The sequence below is a fragment of the Ambystoma mexicanum genome, chromosome 13 (assembly GCF_040938575.1).
Source record: "Ambystoma mexicanum isolate Mex_15411 chromosome 13, UKY_AmexF1_1, whole genome shotgun sequence".
Classification (NCBI taxonomy): Eukaryota; Metazoa; Chordata; class Amphibia; order Caudata; family Ambystomatidae; genus Ambystoma; species Ambystoma mexicanum.
This window is the reverse complement of record NC_090938.1, coordinates 124,928,694-124,945,498: the sequence shown is the minus strand read 5'-3', so window position 1 is coordinate 124,945,498 and position 16,805 is coordinate 124,928,694. Positions and strand designations below refer to the sequence as shown.

The 16,805-nt window shown below is 47.6% G+C and overlaps 1 protein-coding gene across 1 annotated transcript in view; it reads right to left on the bottom strand.

The window, feature by feature from the left end:
• Positions 1 to 16,805, bottom strand: part of TBC1D22B (TBC1 domain family member 22B) — a 455,793-nt gene that overhangs the window by 383,755 nt on the left and 55,233 nt on the right. Inside the window, exons 2-3 of the mRNA XM_069633426.1 lie at positions 8,576 to 8,632; positions 7,914 to 8,212 (exon numbers count right to left, since the gene is read on the bottom strand). Of these exons, the coding sequence (XP_069489527.1) occupies positions 7,914 to 8,212; positions 8,576 to 8,632 (356 nt within the window). The remainder of the gene's footprint in view (positions 1 to 7,913; positions 8,213 to 8,575; positions 8,633 to 16,805) is intronic.

Here is a 16,805-nt window from a genome sequence, read left to right as displayed (position 1 = left end):
TATACCGCAGAAACTGCCCAAAGGGCAGATTATCGCGTAATGTGTACGGATGGTAACTGGTGTAATTAAGCAACATACTGCGATCAGTTGATTGTTTTATAGACTTTTGAAATATCCTGTGCTAGAATATGGAGATCCAGGAAATGTGTCTTGATTTTATCATGGTCTATTGAAAATTTCAGAAAGGGACTGCACTCATTTAACAACTGATGAGATGATAGTAGGTCGGTCTTATTGCCCTCAAAAATCATAAAGATATCACTGTATCTCCGCCACACCTTAATCTTGCTCAGATAAGGATTAGTGGCGGAGTATACATTCTCTTTTTCAAAATGTTCAACATATAAATTTGCAAGGCTAGGGGCGAAGGTCGGACCCATAGCCGTGCCCGAAATTTGTTGGTAAAATTGATTGTTGAAGAAAACGTTTACATCAGGTCTAGTTTTGTACACGCAGTGATAAATCCTGCATGCCCAGATGTTATATTTGGATTCTGCAACAGGTGTCTCCTCACCATTTCCACCTGAGGAATGCTTGTATAGAGGGACTCCACGTCCATTGTGGCATCAAAGGGCAGGGTGCCCACTAGGTGAAGCATGGCTGTGGAGTCCTTCACAAACGACTGCATTTTTGGTATGTCGTCACGTAGGAATCTATCCACATATTGTGACAGTGGTTCCAAGATTGATTGAATCCCCGAAACAATAGGCCTCCCAGGTATTGGAGACACCCCTGTATGCACTTTAGGTAGGGCATAGAAACCAGGTAACAGAGGGTGTGGCGGTGTTAGGAACGTTGCTTCCTGAGCCATAACCATGTCCTCCATAAGTGCTTCCTCTACCTTTGGTACAATGAACCCACGGATAGTAGATGTCGGATCTATGGGTAATTTTCTGCAACTTTTCTCATCTTGTAAGAGGGTATTTGCCATTTTGTTAAAGTCATCAAGTCCATGATCACTGTAGCTCCCCCTTTATCAACAGGTTTTATGATATCATTTGAAGCTAGGTTATTAAGTGCATGCATTTGTTCTTTAGTGCAGTTGTTGTTAAAGGGTAGAAGCTCTTCCAACTCCTCCAGTTTTTTCATGAGCGCCTGTTCAAAAGTGGCTGATTCAGGAGTGTTACTATGTGGTGGTGGTATAAATTGTGATGGAGGATGTAGGCCGGTGTCATCGGGATTGGTCTTTGGTGTTTAATCAGCGAAAAATGGTTTTAATATGATCTTCCGCATCATGTGTGTGATTTCTATACGAGTTTGGAAGGGATCGTACCTTGCCGTGGGGTACAAAGGATAACCCTTTTAGGATTTTCTCAGGTTTCGTTAGACTACGTTTAGAAAAATTCATAATTAAGGAAATGTTGGCTGTGGGAAAGACTGTCCCCTGCTGCGGGCTATCCTTGGCAAGAAGGTTTGCCATCTTGGCCTGCCCCGGTGGTTGCCGCGTTGGCCTAAAAAATGTGGTTGTTGATATTGATGCCCCCCCCCCCAACCCCGTAGTTTCCTGGGTGGCCTTGTGTGTTGAAGCATACTTGTTGTCTTATCTTGCTTACTTTGGAGTACACGCCGGCAACTATACAATAGAGGCACTCTGTCCAACGCGCATCCTACCAACACCTGCACAGTGTACAAGCCAGGTAAAACAGACTAAAGTTGACATAAGTATTGATAAATCCTGTCGACAGTGGGTATGAAAAAACAAATGATATGGGAGAGGTACACGTCCAGACTCTGGGGGAAGAGGGAGCCCGATAAATGTCCTTGTACGACTCAGAATAACTGATCCCATGTGAATAAAACATGTAAAATAGATGCCCCAACCCACCATGGCTTACGAGAAGTCACCTTTGACTTCTTTCATTTTTTTTCTATAGAGTACACTGTGCCATATCTGATGGGTGAACAGATTCAGTCTCCTAGATTTAAGAAATCGGTCCCGATGAAGATGTCGTATGAACAAAAAATAGTATTGGAACCGGTCGACCAGACGTTTTGGATGTCTTCAAATTAAGGGGACCACAGAGAAAAATCAACCAAAATACTTACTATTGTATATCATTTAGGATACTGTAGTCTTTTTTTACTTTATCCTCCGTATCTCCTTAAAGATAAGTCTGAGGATGCACAAGAGTGAGAAAAAGTCATCTATTAGGGAAAGAGATATGTGTAACGGTTTATAGTCATAATGTCAACAAAAATGTCGACAGTCAAAATTTCGAAAATAAAATGTCGAAAAAAAGAAGGTCGACTTTTTTTTCAATGCATTTTTTTTTTTTTTTTTAATGGGGGGGTTCCCCCCAACCCCCTTTTTTAATTTTTTTTTAATTTTTCCCTTTTTTTTAACTCCCGAACCCCTAAAATAAATATATAATTAAAAAAACCGAAAGTCGACATTTTTTTTTTCTATTTTTTTGTCGACATTTTTTTTTCAAAATTATGACTGCCCACCATGTGTAACATTGAAATAGAGAGACAACTTGCACTAATCGTTCTCTTCTCATCGTGCTTTTTTATTAAATATACCATCGAGTTGATCAAGCACACTTCACGGAGGGAAAATAAACTGTCATTTAGACACAGTCCCACATTAACTGCCTGACCAACCGATGAATGCAGTACGGGAATACTTACCCCCAAACAGTTTTTTACAGTTTAAAAATTTCCCAGCCTTGACTGTACAATTAAAGTGATCAACTCATTTTAGTATTAGGGCTAGTTCCCTCTTACCTATCCCTCTTGGATAGGCGTTGCCACAGCGTTACCAAGGGCGAATTAACATCATAAAGGGAGAGGGTGTTCTAGTCAGGGTGAATGTTACGGTATACAATAATAGTGTGAAAAATGATGGCATAATGCAAGCTTTACATGTGCTTTGTTTTGTGTGATATCGATATTCCTTGTAACCCAGTAAAGGTTCTTCCTCCACTATTGATTACATTTTTCTGACTGAAAATGTGTTCTATAATTGTGTCTTTGCATGTGGGTGTTAGGGCAAATAGTGAGCATTTGTGTTTATAAAATAAAAAACTAAGGCGGGTAATCTTCGATATTATAAACCAGAATGTAATTAACAATAGTCGCCTTACTTGGAATTTGAAAACTATTGAACAATTTAACAGAGGCCTTGCAGATCTACTGGAGGGAGAGGATGTGAACAGTTTTTGGCAATCGTTCATACGTGAATTTCATAGATCTATATAAAACCCTTTACAAACCCAATACTACAAGGCAGTTGACATTTTTACTCTTCATAGAAATATTCCGCTTCAGAAGGGACTTTTTGAAGAGACCCCCTTTCTATTAGCTGCATCGAGCTGAACGGCAAGCTTCTGCCCACCAAATAATTAAAGCAGGTATAAGAATTGGCTAAGTCAATATAGATTTACCTTACCCCAAAACGATGTGGACAAAATGCTGTTGAGTTTTAAGCGCTTCAAATAATAGGTGCCTTCTGGAGAATCATTAACAATTATTGTAATCCTCAAGTGGTTTTTAAAGTGAATCCTTTTCAGAAGGTCAGTGGATGAGCTTTTATTCCGCTATTTATGCCCAAAACAGGTGGTCGCTTACACTAGTGAAGCTCTTGTGGTCTCTGAGTGGAATGTTCAGTTTGAGGGGGAAGATATTCATGCACGCATTTTGAAGAGTAAAAAAACTCCAGGGCCTCCAATCCCGATGGGCTGTCTAACGCCACTCTCAAAGGTAATTCTACCTTTTGGTTTGATATTTTATTATTTTTTCCAAAAACGTTAGATCTAGACAAATTCCTCCCTCTCAGAAAACATTGATAATTATTCTGATTTTCAAGAAGATTGATAGGTCTCCTGCCAAATACCAGCCTATTGCCCGATTAGACTTTCTGGGTAAGATCTTTTGTACACTGCTCAAACAACTACTTGGAGGCTGTGCCTTTTTGCCTGGAATTATGGGCAAGTTCCAGTCGGGTGTTAAGGAGTAAGCATGGCCCTTAATGAGTTTTTATTGAACTTGCTAATTGCCAGTCATTTTGACAAAGGCCTTTGTTTATATATATCTCGATTTTTCAATGCCCTTTGACCGTGTGAATTGCTCTCCCCTCTCGTCCAACCTTCTAAGTTGGGTAAGCCCTATTTTGGTTGCCATTATTAAAGAAATGTATATGAATACTACAGGGATCCAGCTAAATGCTTTTTGTCAGCACCTATTGCTACACTTGCGGTTTAAAGCAGGGGGTTCGTTCTCTCTTATTTACAAATGCCCTATCCTTCCCTCCCAATAGATGCATCTGTAATTAATTAGTTGCCATGCACAGATTACCTTGTTTTGACTGACCAAACAACTATTGCTTTACAGCTGCAGATGTCTGTCCTTTCACCAATATGCTAAGCCCAATGACCTTGTGGCGAGCACTAGTAAAATCAAGGTCATGGTTCTGCGCTCTACAATAAAAAAAAGCGTTTTGATGGTCACTTGATGAAGAACACCTAAAAGTAGTCATTTAATTTGGGTATTTGAGTCTTTTAATTTTGGATACTCCTAACCAGAAACTATCTCTGAGATCTAAATGTATTAAAGTGTTGATTACGCAAGCCAAAATGATAAATAGGAAGGTTCTCGCAGCTCCTGTTTTCACATTTTATAAAGCTACAGCGATTCCCGGTGCTCGTTTATGGTGCTGGTTATTTTGGGTTGGTACGCTATGCAATGGCATACTCTGAGTGTTTATATTGGAAGCAAACTTTAGGCTTGCCTTTAGGGACCCCAACTTCCTCGATTTGTTTTAATTTCTATTGAGGCTATGGTTACTTGGAAAGTAAGATCCCTCATGAGCAACATACATACTGCTCACCGGGCATCACTGTTGCACTCAATATGTGTAGTGATGAATAATGGAAGAATTCCAGCTCAATAAGTGGAGTGATTGTTTTATTAATGGTAGACTCCTCCATGGACCTCTGAACTATTGACGAAAGCAAACCACTCAATTATCAACATTATACGGTTTTAGATGAGAAACCTATGCAAGTGAGAATGATATAATGAAACTGCGAAATGCATGATGGAGACTATATTTTCTGAAAATCAGTTTTTTTCTACCTCCAAATGAGATGGGTGCTAGAAATTAAGTTCCCAGGTCTGAAAGAGGTTGTCGCTTCTGCAATTCTACAAATGTTGAAACACTACCATTTAGCAATGGAAAGTGCAAGTTTAATTGTTCTTGGAACAAAATTAGTTGTTGGCTTTTTGAAGAAGTTTCAAATTAGCTCTCATGTTAATTTATGGCAGACTTTACTAGAGGGCCCCCCAAATCTATGGGAAATTAATATTTAATAAGATTTAACAATTTCAAAATTTTCAATTTTCCAGGTGAATGATAACATTTTAAAATTGTAAAGATGTTAATTGTGTGTTTTGCAGCTATGCTGTGATTTGATGTGTTTAATTTTTTTTTGGTGAAAAACATGCACATGAACTATATCTCAAATAAAAAAACAAATGTCTTTTTACCCCATTTCGTCAGCACCATCGGATCCTCACCAGTGACCTCCCTGTCCCCCACGAGGTTGCACTCGCTCCTGGCAACATAGGTAAGCCCCTGCGAGCATTGCGAGCTGAAACAACCCTTTCTGTAAATTGAGTATGCTAGCATGAACTTCTTCCCGAAAACAAACTAAATCAAATCATTACAGAAAACTTGTGGGCTTGTCTGTTTCTTGTAAATAAGCAGTGTTCATGGGTAAAAAGCAGGGCAACTAAATTTCATGGCAGCCATTATCAATGTGCCATGCAAAGGCTCAGACTTTTTGAGAAACATGTTGCTGGACTGCTGCAAAAACATCACAATTGACAGAAAGACGACCAGAGTAATAGGTGTATTATCTCAGGAATGACAAGCCTTTTCCAGACCACCTTTGGAAGATGCCATCATTTCCTCTGAACAACATCTAAATGCCCATGCTACAGAATACCGTACAATGGGAGTAAAACACTGCAGACAGCAGGAAGTTTAATCAAAGTCTGCTAGAGCTAGCATCGTGACAAAACTCTGCCATCATCATCTGCAGCAGCATTTTAAAGTCTTTAAAACTAGTGGAAAGAAATAACAAATACAACAAATACATCTGTTGGGTATCATTTGGGCTATACATACTTCATGTATTCTTCCTTTCCTCTCCTTCCCCCAGAAGCTCACTGTCTTCAGAGCTCTGGTTCTCTCTAGGCTGAATTACCTTAAAACAACGGGCTATCCAATATGTCCCCATTCAAAATAAGCTGAGCTAACTTGATAAAACCCAAATTATTTAAGGAGGCACAAACAATCCAGAGGAAGATCATGAAACACTTTGTGGCAAAAAAACATTAAATACCAGAGCAGATGTGATCACAAGTACACCACCACAAATTCAGAAAATTTGAAGGAATTCTTGATCATGCAAGTTTTCAGCTAGCCATCCTAACACATTTGTCCTGTAACACACCCGCTTCTCAAAGCCCTTTGAGCACCAGCTCACTATTCCATCCAGCTTACAGATACAGAAACTCCAGGCTCTGCATACAACCCATGAGGACACAAACACTGGCCCAATACAAATTAGCTACCCCATACCACCTGAGATTAGACAGGAGTGCAGTGAAGCAACCACGAGGCTGCACATATTCAACGTCTAAATAAGCCTTCCATGCTCAATTTCAACATTGCCATGAAATGCAGTTCAGGCAAGATTCATCATTTGGCATGCACAGACGCATTCAGGGCATTAAAATGAAGAGGAAGGCAAAACTATCAGCAAAGGCAGCTTTAAATGGCAGCTTTAAATTCAAGAGAGGATTAGAGTGGCTAAAACACAGGTTTAGCCAGTGTTTTGACAGTACTCAATGGTAGAGGGGGAGGAGGGACAGTAGGGTGTGCTGTCAGCAACTGAGTAGAACAAAATGGATTTAGACTGAAAGGTGGAGAAAGAAAAAGGAGGGTAAGCTCTGTAATAAGTCACTTTTTTATTGCATTAGTTGAACAATCAACCTTTCAACAGATAAGACAATTCATTATAAAACATGTTCACTTGAGTAAAAAAAAAAAAGACAAAACCACCAATCACAATTAACAAAAAAGTAAATAAGCATGAAAATGAATAATCCCAATTAGCAGAGTTAAAAAAAAATGAAAGAATAAATGAATACATACTATAATCACAAAATACATTCAAACAAAGGTGTTATATTGAAATCGTATACCCGGCTTGCTATTTTCCAGCATATCTATTAGATAGATGAGAATTGCAGATATGAATTCTGTTTAAAGATGTAAAGGCAGGCGCTCTGTTACCAGTCTTTAGCTTCTCCTCCTAACGCACGTTTTCATGACTTCATCAATCTTCAGGGAGGCTGAGTTTCTTAGTTATTTCAGGCAGGACTGCATTTCTTTTTCCAGGTGTGGCAAGTTAATTAGCTCTGAGGATTCTGGTACTTTTATTTGTTGCACTTGATTTGCTGGCAGATGACTGGAAACAACTCCCTCCATAGCACAAATCTTTCCCTTGATGGGGGGGGGGGAAGGGGAAAGCCATGGTTGTGGCTCTCCAATGTAAGGCATGATGGCCCTTCTGCTCCTGCCTTTTGAGCCCGGGACTCCTGGAACAATGTTTAAAGAAAATAAGCAGCCACTGGGCTCCTTGAGCTGCGAGGCTGCAAGGAGCATTATTGAGCTAGTTGTGGGTAAGGCAGTTTATTTTCAAGTTATTTAAATCATTCACATTAACATGTTTGTTTCCATAACACTTACAATGTAAACCCCAAACTACATTAAATGTTTTCCACTGTGCCAAAGGCAAAATAAAAATGTTGAATTCTCGTCCAAACTTTACACACAAATAGGTTTCCCCAAAAGATGCACCCCACACCAACAATAATGAGGGAAAGCAAGGACAGGTACTCACCAGAATTGCTCGATATGTGGGCCTCACTACTGGATTTGATGACCTTGCAGCTGGAGGGCACGTCATCTGCAGACAGTAGCTGCTCTGGCTTTTCACGCTGTTTGCTGTGATTCTCGAGCACCTGTACTGCTGTAGCCATAGCAACTTTGGAGTTTAGGGTCTGGCGGGGGGAAGAGTCTCCATCCTCATCATCCTCAATGTCCCAAGCATCACTGGTGCTACGGGCAAACTCATGGAAACTGGAGGCTTTCTTACTCTTCAGAGCCAGCGCATTACCCTTAGACCGATCCTTTATAAAGCTGCAGTGGGGAGGGGGGGATAATTACATGTAGTGTTCCCTTAAAACAAATATAATACAGTATACATAAACATGTCCCAACAAGGCAAAACATGGATACCACAAAGGCCCAAGCTCCTAGATCAAAACTCTATAGCAATCAACCCGCTTTAATGCCAAGGCACACAGTTAATACCCTAAAACTGCATGACCAAGATTCACGTTTAAAAAAATAAATAAAGTGCCCCCCCTCCACACACACACACACACACACACACACACATCCTATCCCCGAACCCCCTCCCACCCCCACTCCCCTTCAGTAACAGGAAAATTAAATTAGCAACTAGGAGACATGGCAATCATGGACATAATATTTTCTTACCCTTTGGTCAGTCGTGGGTCTAAAGGTGGATGCTGGGCTCCGTAAACAGGCTGAATGCTGAAAGGGGGGAGAGAAACAAGTAAATACATACCAGCAAGAATAACAAATTGATACAAGAGCTGTGTGCCATGCTTCAAAGACCAACCATTATCTGAATAAGGAAAAATGTGACCGGAATCATTTAGTGCCCAACAGATGACCAATTCTACATGAGCCCAGTAATGTGATGAACTTAAGCTCGAAGTTGAAAGCCCAGAATCAGTAGACAAACATCTCACTGTGGTTTAAACTCAATAGCTTTATGTTCCCAAAACCCTGCACTAGCAGTACGACTCTTGGCCCCATCCTAAAAAAAAGAAATAAGGAAATATAAGGGTGCACACCAATAAAATCTGTCTGCCATCTACACACCTACCACAAGCCTGATCCTAGACCTACCACTACAAATAAAAGAAATATTACCAGAACAGAAAAATGTTGCCCAGATTCTACATTCTTGTCTGGTTTCCGATTCTCCCTAGAACAGACCCATACAAGTTTCTTTGGGGCTTACTGCCAGATAAATACAATGGAATAGTGAGCGTGTCTATGCCTCCTGGCCCTCTATTCAGTTCTAGATGACATTGGACTCATTCGGAACCTCTATGGCTTCTGGTTGCACACAATCTCTTGGGGGTTCATCTGATGTCGGTCCACTCTGGGCCCAATGTATTCTTTTCCTCGTGCTGGGGTCTCAAGCTTCCCCTCGTGGGGTTATCTGTTCTCAGCGCTGTTTGGGCTTTCCACCGTCTCACTCAGGCTTGGGGTATGCCCGTTTCAGACGGATGCCTCAGCCCCTCTTCAGTTAGTCGCCTTCTCACCCTGACTTGGGTTATCTGAGCACTCGCCCTGGTTTGGGCTGTTTGGTGCCTCAGCACCTCATGGTCGCTTTAGCTTCTCATCCCAGCTTGGGGTATATGCTGGCCTGCCAGCCCTCCTCCCGGTTCCCTGAACGCACTGCGTACATTGATTGCTATAGTGCCATTCCTCAAGAAAGGGGCCACAACAGTTCTGGTTCCTCTTCTGTCTACCACATTGCAGCGCTTAGTGGTTCCAGTTGGTTCTTGACAGGACATTGGCATCTGCTACAGCAGGCCTACCACTTTTCACACAGTCACATCCCTTCTCAGCGGGCCAAACTTCTCCAGCTCAAGGCCTGGATCCCGGTAGCAGCGTTCTGCAGGATTTCTCGTTTCTCTGTGCCGTCTGCATGGGACTGCTTCCAGATTGGCTCCAAGGGGAACGGGCTCTCCTCTGCATCACTCCTGCTCTCACAGGCCCTTTTGTTTCTCCCACGGGGAGAACAGTTGATTGGCCTCATTTCATAGAAGGAACAAGTTACTTACCTGTAACTGTTGTTCTCCAGCATGGGTCTGGCATGGATTCACATGCTCATAAATATTCCCCGTCGTCAGGCTGGGAATCCTCGGTAAAGAAAAATCAGTATCAGTTTCGTTTCTGATCTGTCTTTCGTAGTAGTAACCAATCACTGATCTCTGCGTCATACTGACCACAGCCAATGACTGCCATCTCCCTAAGCCCCGCCTCTGGCAGCCATCTTCAGATTTGGTAGCACGTGAAGTGGCAGTATGACCAAGTGAAGAGCCGCAGGTAGGCGGGAGGGTTCGCATGTGAATCCATGCCAGACCCATGCTGGAGAACAACAGTTACAGGTAATTAACTTGTTCCTTCTCCAGCATGGGGTCTGGCATGGATTCACATGCTCATGAATAAAAGAATATATAGCAGTACACACATGCACAACCACGGGAGGTGGCAAAGGCTCAACATTAAGCATTACATCCAAAACTCAACATTAAGCCATTCTGACCTCCTCACCAGGCTCACCTTAGGCGAACAGGTTGCGCAGCACTGCTTGGCCGACCCTGGACTCCTCCCTGGAATCCCGATCGAGGCAGTAGAATTTCGTGAAGGTGTGCGTCCACGTAGCAGCCCTGCAGATGTCCAGCAAAGGCACACCAGATAGGAATGCCGTGGTAGCTGCGATCGCTCTGGTGGAATGGGCTCTCGGACGGCCAGGCAGCGGTCGGTTTGCCAACCTATGACAGTACATGATACAGCCGGAGCGCCATCTGGAAATGGAAGCCTTTGAGAGAGCCTTCCCCTGATTGACAGGTCCAAAATTCACAAAAAGTTGTGACGTCTTCCGAAAACTCTGTGCGGTCCACGTAGAACTTCAGCGCTCTAGCCACATCCAGCGAGTGCAAAGTCCTTTCAGCCGGCGACGAAGGCGACGGGAAGAAAACAGGCAACACCAAGGGTTCGTTAAGGTGGAAGTCCGACGGCACCTTGGGCATGAAGGAGGGGTGCGTCCTGAGCACTACCCTCGTGTCGTGAAAAGTCAAGTACGGGGGCTTTCAGGAAATGGCCTGGATCTCTCCCACCAGTCGTGCGGAGGTGATGGCCACAAGAAACGCTGTTTTCCACAACAAGAATTTCAACGGAGCTGAGTGCAGAGGCTCGAACGGAGGTCCCATGAGCTTGGTCACCACCACGTTGAGCTCCCTCGCCGGGGCCGGGGCCTTCACCGGCGGGAACGATCTGAACAGTCCCTTCATGAATTCTTTCACCAGACGATGAGACCACAAAGACGTCCGTCCCGTGGTTCTGGTGTATCGGGAGATCGCAGCAAGATGAATCTTGATGGAAGCGTGCGCCAGTCCAGCCTTGGCCAGCGTCAACAGGTACGGCAGTACTTGAGGAGCCGTAATCCGTAGAGGGTTAATCTTCTGTGCATGGCACCAGACAGAGAACCTCTTCCATTTGTGTCCGTAGCATTTAAGAGTTGAGGACGCCCTGGCCTTTGCAAGAACCTCTCTGCAGTCGTCCGGTATGTCGTAGCCTCCAAACTCTAACGCTGCAGGAGCCAGGCCTGCAAGTTCAGCGACTTCGGGTTGTGATGGAGGATGGCGCCTCCTTCCCTGGAGAGAAGATCCGCGTCCACTGGCAGCTTGATTGACGGGGACGCTGACATGTCCAGAAGGTCCGGGAACCATATCTGCCTCGGCCACGCAGGCGCGACGAGGATCATCCTGCACTGTGACCTCTTGAGCTGGTTGATGAGCCGGATCAGCAGCGGCAAAGGAGGGAACGCATATAGGAACAGGCCCTCCCAAGGGAACGAGAAAGCATCGCCCATGCTCTTCGGCTGGGGAATCCTGCTGGCGAACCTCCGGCACTTGGAGTTTGTCACCGTCGCGAACAGATCGATCTGGGGTGTGCCCCACCGTCGGAAGAGGCGGTCCACTAGATCCTGTCGTAGTTCCCACTCGTGGCACGAGCGCAGCTCTCTGCTGAGCGAGTCGGCGATGGTGTTTTTTATTCCTGCCAGATGAAACGGCACCAGAAACATCCCTTGGGCGATGGCCCAATGCCACAGATCCTGCGCCTCCTTGGACAGGGCTGGGGATCTGGTACCGCCCTGCTTCCTGATGTAGAACATGGTGGTGGTGTTGTCGGTGAAGATCCTCACCACCTTGCCCTTGAGGGACGGAAGAAAGGACCTGAGGGCCCAAAACACTGCACAGAGTTCCAGGACGTTGATATTGAGGGACTCCGTCGGCAGCCAAAGGCCCCTCGCGTGCAGATTTTCGGTGTGCGCTCCCCACCCTTCCAGGGAGGCATCCGTGGTCACCGTCTTCCGGTGGCCCGGGGTCTGAAAGTCCACGCTCGCCGTCAGATGCGCGCGGGTGCCCCACCACCGGATCGCTCGTCGGAAGCTCTCGTCGAGTGCGATCCTGTCCTCGAAGCAGCCCGTCGTCTGGATCCAGCGAGCGTCCAGGAACTCCTGTAACGGGCGCATCCGAAGCCTGCACAGGCGGATGAGATAAATGCAAGAAGACATCATTCCGAAAGGGACCTGATGGACCTCACCCTGGCCGCGTCCGCAACCAGCATCCGCTGCACCTTGGCCAAGATGGCCCTCGTCCTTTCCTCCGACGGAGAGGCCAGAAGCGCCACTGTGTCGAGCTTCGCTCCCAGAAATAGTGCGTCTTGCGCGGGCACCAGGTGGGACTTGGCGTAGTTTATGGAGAATCCCAGGTCCATGAGTAGTTGGACGGTCCTCGCCGTGTGCTCCGCGGCGAGCTCCTTTGTCTTTGCTCGGATGAGCCAGTCGTCCAGGTAGGGGTAGATGTGGATCCCCTCCAGGCGCAGCCGCGCCGCCACCGGTGCGAGGCACTTGGTGAACACCCTGGGTGCCGACCTCAATCCGAAGGGAAGGGCTCTGAACTGGTAGTGACGCCATTGGACCACGAATCTGAGAAACTTTCGGTGTCCCTTTAGGATGGGGATATGGAAGTAGGCATCCTCTAAATCCAACGACGACAGGAAATCGCCCTCCTCCAGTTGACCCAGGACGTGCTGTAGGGTGACCATCCGGAACTTCTGTGCCTTGATGAAGTTGTTCAGTCGTCGTAGGTCCAGGATGGGACGCCATCCTCCTGTCTTCTTCACGAGGAAGTATCTTGAGTAAACTCCGGAGCCCCGAAGCCTCTTTGGGACGAGCTTGATGGCGCCTTTCTTGAGCATCGCCTTTACCTCCGAGAGAAGTTGAGGGACGTGATGTTCCTTCCTGGCCACGGGGGGGGAGGGGGGGAACGGACGCGCGGGCACTTCTTTAGAAACTCGAGCGCGTGACCCTGGGCCAGGGCGTCCAGCACCCAACGGTTGGTGGAGATGGACTCCCACACGCTGACGAAGCTCGCCAGCCGGCCTCCCACCGGGGTGCTTCGGTGGGGGCCCCGACCCCACAGCCGGTTCAGTCCTGCTTCGACGAGGCTTTGCCGCCTTGTCCTCCTTGGCGACGACGGCAGGGTCCGCCCGACTTGCCTCGTCCCCTGTAGGCTTCCTGTGACGACGAACGGGCCGCTTGACGATAGGTGGAAAATCGGCCGCCGGAACATTTGGAGGCACCCTGCTTGCCTCCGCCGCTCCGAAAGGGCGGCCGTCGTTGCTGGAGAACACCAAGAGCCCGGGCCGTCTCCGTCTTGATGGCTTGCAGGGAATCGTCCACTGTTTTCCCAAAACAGGTTGCTCCCGTCGAACGGCATGTCCAAGACTCTGGTCTGCACGTCCTGACGGAAGTCAGTTGCCTTGAGCCATCCACGCCGTCTAAGGCACACGTCGTTGCCCAACTGGCGAAATCCAGTGTCAGCGATGTCCGTCGCTATCGTAATGGCGTGGTCCGACGTCACTTCTCCTTCCTGCAAGATCTCTAGGGCCTCTGCCCTCTTGTCGTCTGGTAAGTCCATAAGGGGGGTGATTTTGTACCACAACTCCCTGTCGTAGCGGCAGCCTTAATCGTCGTCGCCGCCGATGAGATGACTCTGCGTCCCATCGTGTCCAATTTATTTCCCTCGCCGTCCGGCGGGGAGGTTGACGTAGAGGCCCAGGCCCCCCCCCGCTTTCTTCCTGGCCGCCGCGGAGACGACCGAGTCCGGGGTCGGCTGTGCCCGAAGGCATAAGGGGGCCGCGTCCGGGATCCGGTACTTCTTCTCATACCGATCCCTTCTCGCAGACGTTGTGGATGGGTTCTTGAGGAGGGCGAGACCCTCATCCCAGATATCGTCCAGTAGAGGTACAGCGAGGACCGTCTTCCTCTTGGTCTCGCGCCGTGGATAAAGGAAACCTTCCTTCTCTTCCGGGCAGAGCTCGAAAAGCTTGGATGCCCTGGCGATCATGGCATGAAACGATCCAATCTCGTCGGGAGGGGAAGCCCAGGGAGGAGGTGACGACGGGAGATCCTCGCCGTAAACCTCGTCGTCTGTACCCGTCGCGGCCGTGTCAGTCCCCGTATCATCCCCACGGGTCGTGGACGGGGAGGAGGGCTGAGCAGGGCGCGATGGTTGAAAAGGAGGTGGAGGATGAATCCTTCTTCTCTTAGGAGGAGGGCACCCAGAAGGGCCTGGCTCCGGGTCCCCGTCGGGAGCGGTTCCTCCGTTGGTGGTAACGGCAATCTCGCCCTTATCTCCGAGCATAAGGACTGTATAGCCAACAAAATGGCCGCCGAGTTGTCTTGCGGCACTGGTTGAGGGGATACCGACGGGCGGTCAGGAGCCCCGTCGGCACCCTTGACGTTCTCGTCTTCTCCTACGTCAGGATCCCTCCCGACGGGCTGGTCTTCTTCCACGCCAATGCCGTGGCTTAAGACTTCGATCAGCTCCTCCTCAGAGGTTGAGGCCGAATCCACGACAACCTCCTGCCCCCCCCCTTTTTCTTCTCTGTCGGAGGTTTCACGGGGGTCCTGTCGATGGGCATCAAAGAGGACTCCCTCCGCGGTGGCAGGGAGACTCTGGGCCCCGAGGTCGCCACCATTGGTGTAGCCTCCACAGGCTGAGCCAGGGCCGCCGCAACTGTCTCGATAGAGGCCTTGGCCGGGTGGATCAAGGCTTTCACCACCTTAGGTGCGCTCACCGCCTTCTCCTTGGGGGGGGAGGGTCACCGCCTCGCTCCCCCTCCGATGGGGCCTTCGAGCTCGACCGGGATCTCTCCAGGAGCTTCGCCGGGTGCTCGGCCTTCCTCTTACCCGAGCCAGAGCGTTGGCTCGTGGTTGATGACGCCGGGGAGGATGCGCCCTGCCTGGCGCCCGTAGAGCCCGACCGTTCGGCGCCTCCCGGTGCCAGCGGACTCGCAGTGCTTGGCCTTCTGTTGGAACCCCATCGCTGGGGCGCCCTCAAAGGTCTTAGAAGACCACTCGGACTGCTTCTTCTCGCCTGACAGGCTCTTCCCTTCCAGCCAGTTGGCGAGACGCAGATGGTGGTCCTTCATGGTCCGCTCCGACATATTGCCGCAAAACGCACAGTCCTTCTCCACGTGCGTCTTGTCTTCATGCAGGCAGTAGAGGCAAAGGGAGTGTCCGTCCTCCTTAAAGACATTCTGAAGCTGGCATCCAGGGCAGACCCTGAACAGCTTTCCGGGCGTCGAGCTTCCCCTCTCCTGGGCCATGATCTAGATGGGCCTGAGAAACTTCTGGAGTCCTCCAAAAGCGTGGCTCGACAAAATCTTCACCTTTGAGGGGCGTAGAAGAATCCGACACGGGTCCCCGTTGATCGGATAAAGAAACGGTGGAGCTTGAGGCTCTTTTGACCGAAAGAGAAAATGTTCCTAAGAAAAAGCACGAAAAAAGCACTAAAGCTCGAGAGAAATAGCACGAGGATCCCAACACTTGAACCTGCGGTAAAAATCTGAAGATGGCTGCCAGAGGCGGGGCTTAGGGAGATGGCAGTCATTGGCTGTGGTCAGTATGACGCAGAGATCAGGGATTGGTTACTACTACGAAAGACAGATCAGAAACGAAACTGATACTGATTTTTCTTTACCGAGGATTCCCAGCCTGACGACGGGGAATATTCATGAGCATGTGAATCCATGCGAGACCCCATGCTGGAGAACAAGGACAACACCAAAGGTTCAAAAATCATACCAGTTACCTCTTAATGAACATTTCCATAGTTGTCTGGTGTAATCCCCCATATAGCTAATAAAAAGAGTGGGGACTGATCAAGTAGGATCCGTTTCCCTAGTCCACTAGGGGATGTTAAGCTTAGCGGGATCACCTTCTTAGTCCCAAAGGTGATGCTCCCCTTGGGGTGAGGGGACGAATTCCCTGGATTGGTTACAAAGCTTACACATTCCAGGAGCCAAAACAAATCCCAGGCCAGCAGCAGTTCCAGATACCCAGATGTCTGTGCTAGACAAATCCTTAGCTGATTTTAGAAAGCCAAATTCAGTCCCAAGTACCTGTACTAACCCAAATATGGTAGAATTTAACTTGGTCCAGCCCCTAACATCTATCTGTACTAGATGCAAATCTCAAGCTGCTATGGGACTGCATGGTCCAATGAATGGCAGACCAAATACTTGTGTTACAATCCCATGCCATCATCTGAAACTTCGGACCAGATTGCGATAGCCCAAGTACCTGTGCTAGACCCTGAAAGCTCGGCTCAGTCATCCAATAGTGCAAGTAACTGGCAGGTATTGGAAAATGAATTAGGTCGTTCCAACAGGGAGGGAAGATAGCTCAAGGGCAACGCGCTCGCCTTGGAAGCAAGATGACGCGGCGCAACACAGGTTCGATCCCCAGGTCCGCACTTAGAAACCTCGGAGTATTCAACGCATTATAAATAACCAATTACATGGAGTCTTTTACCGTATACAGGACTTAACT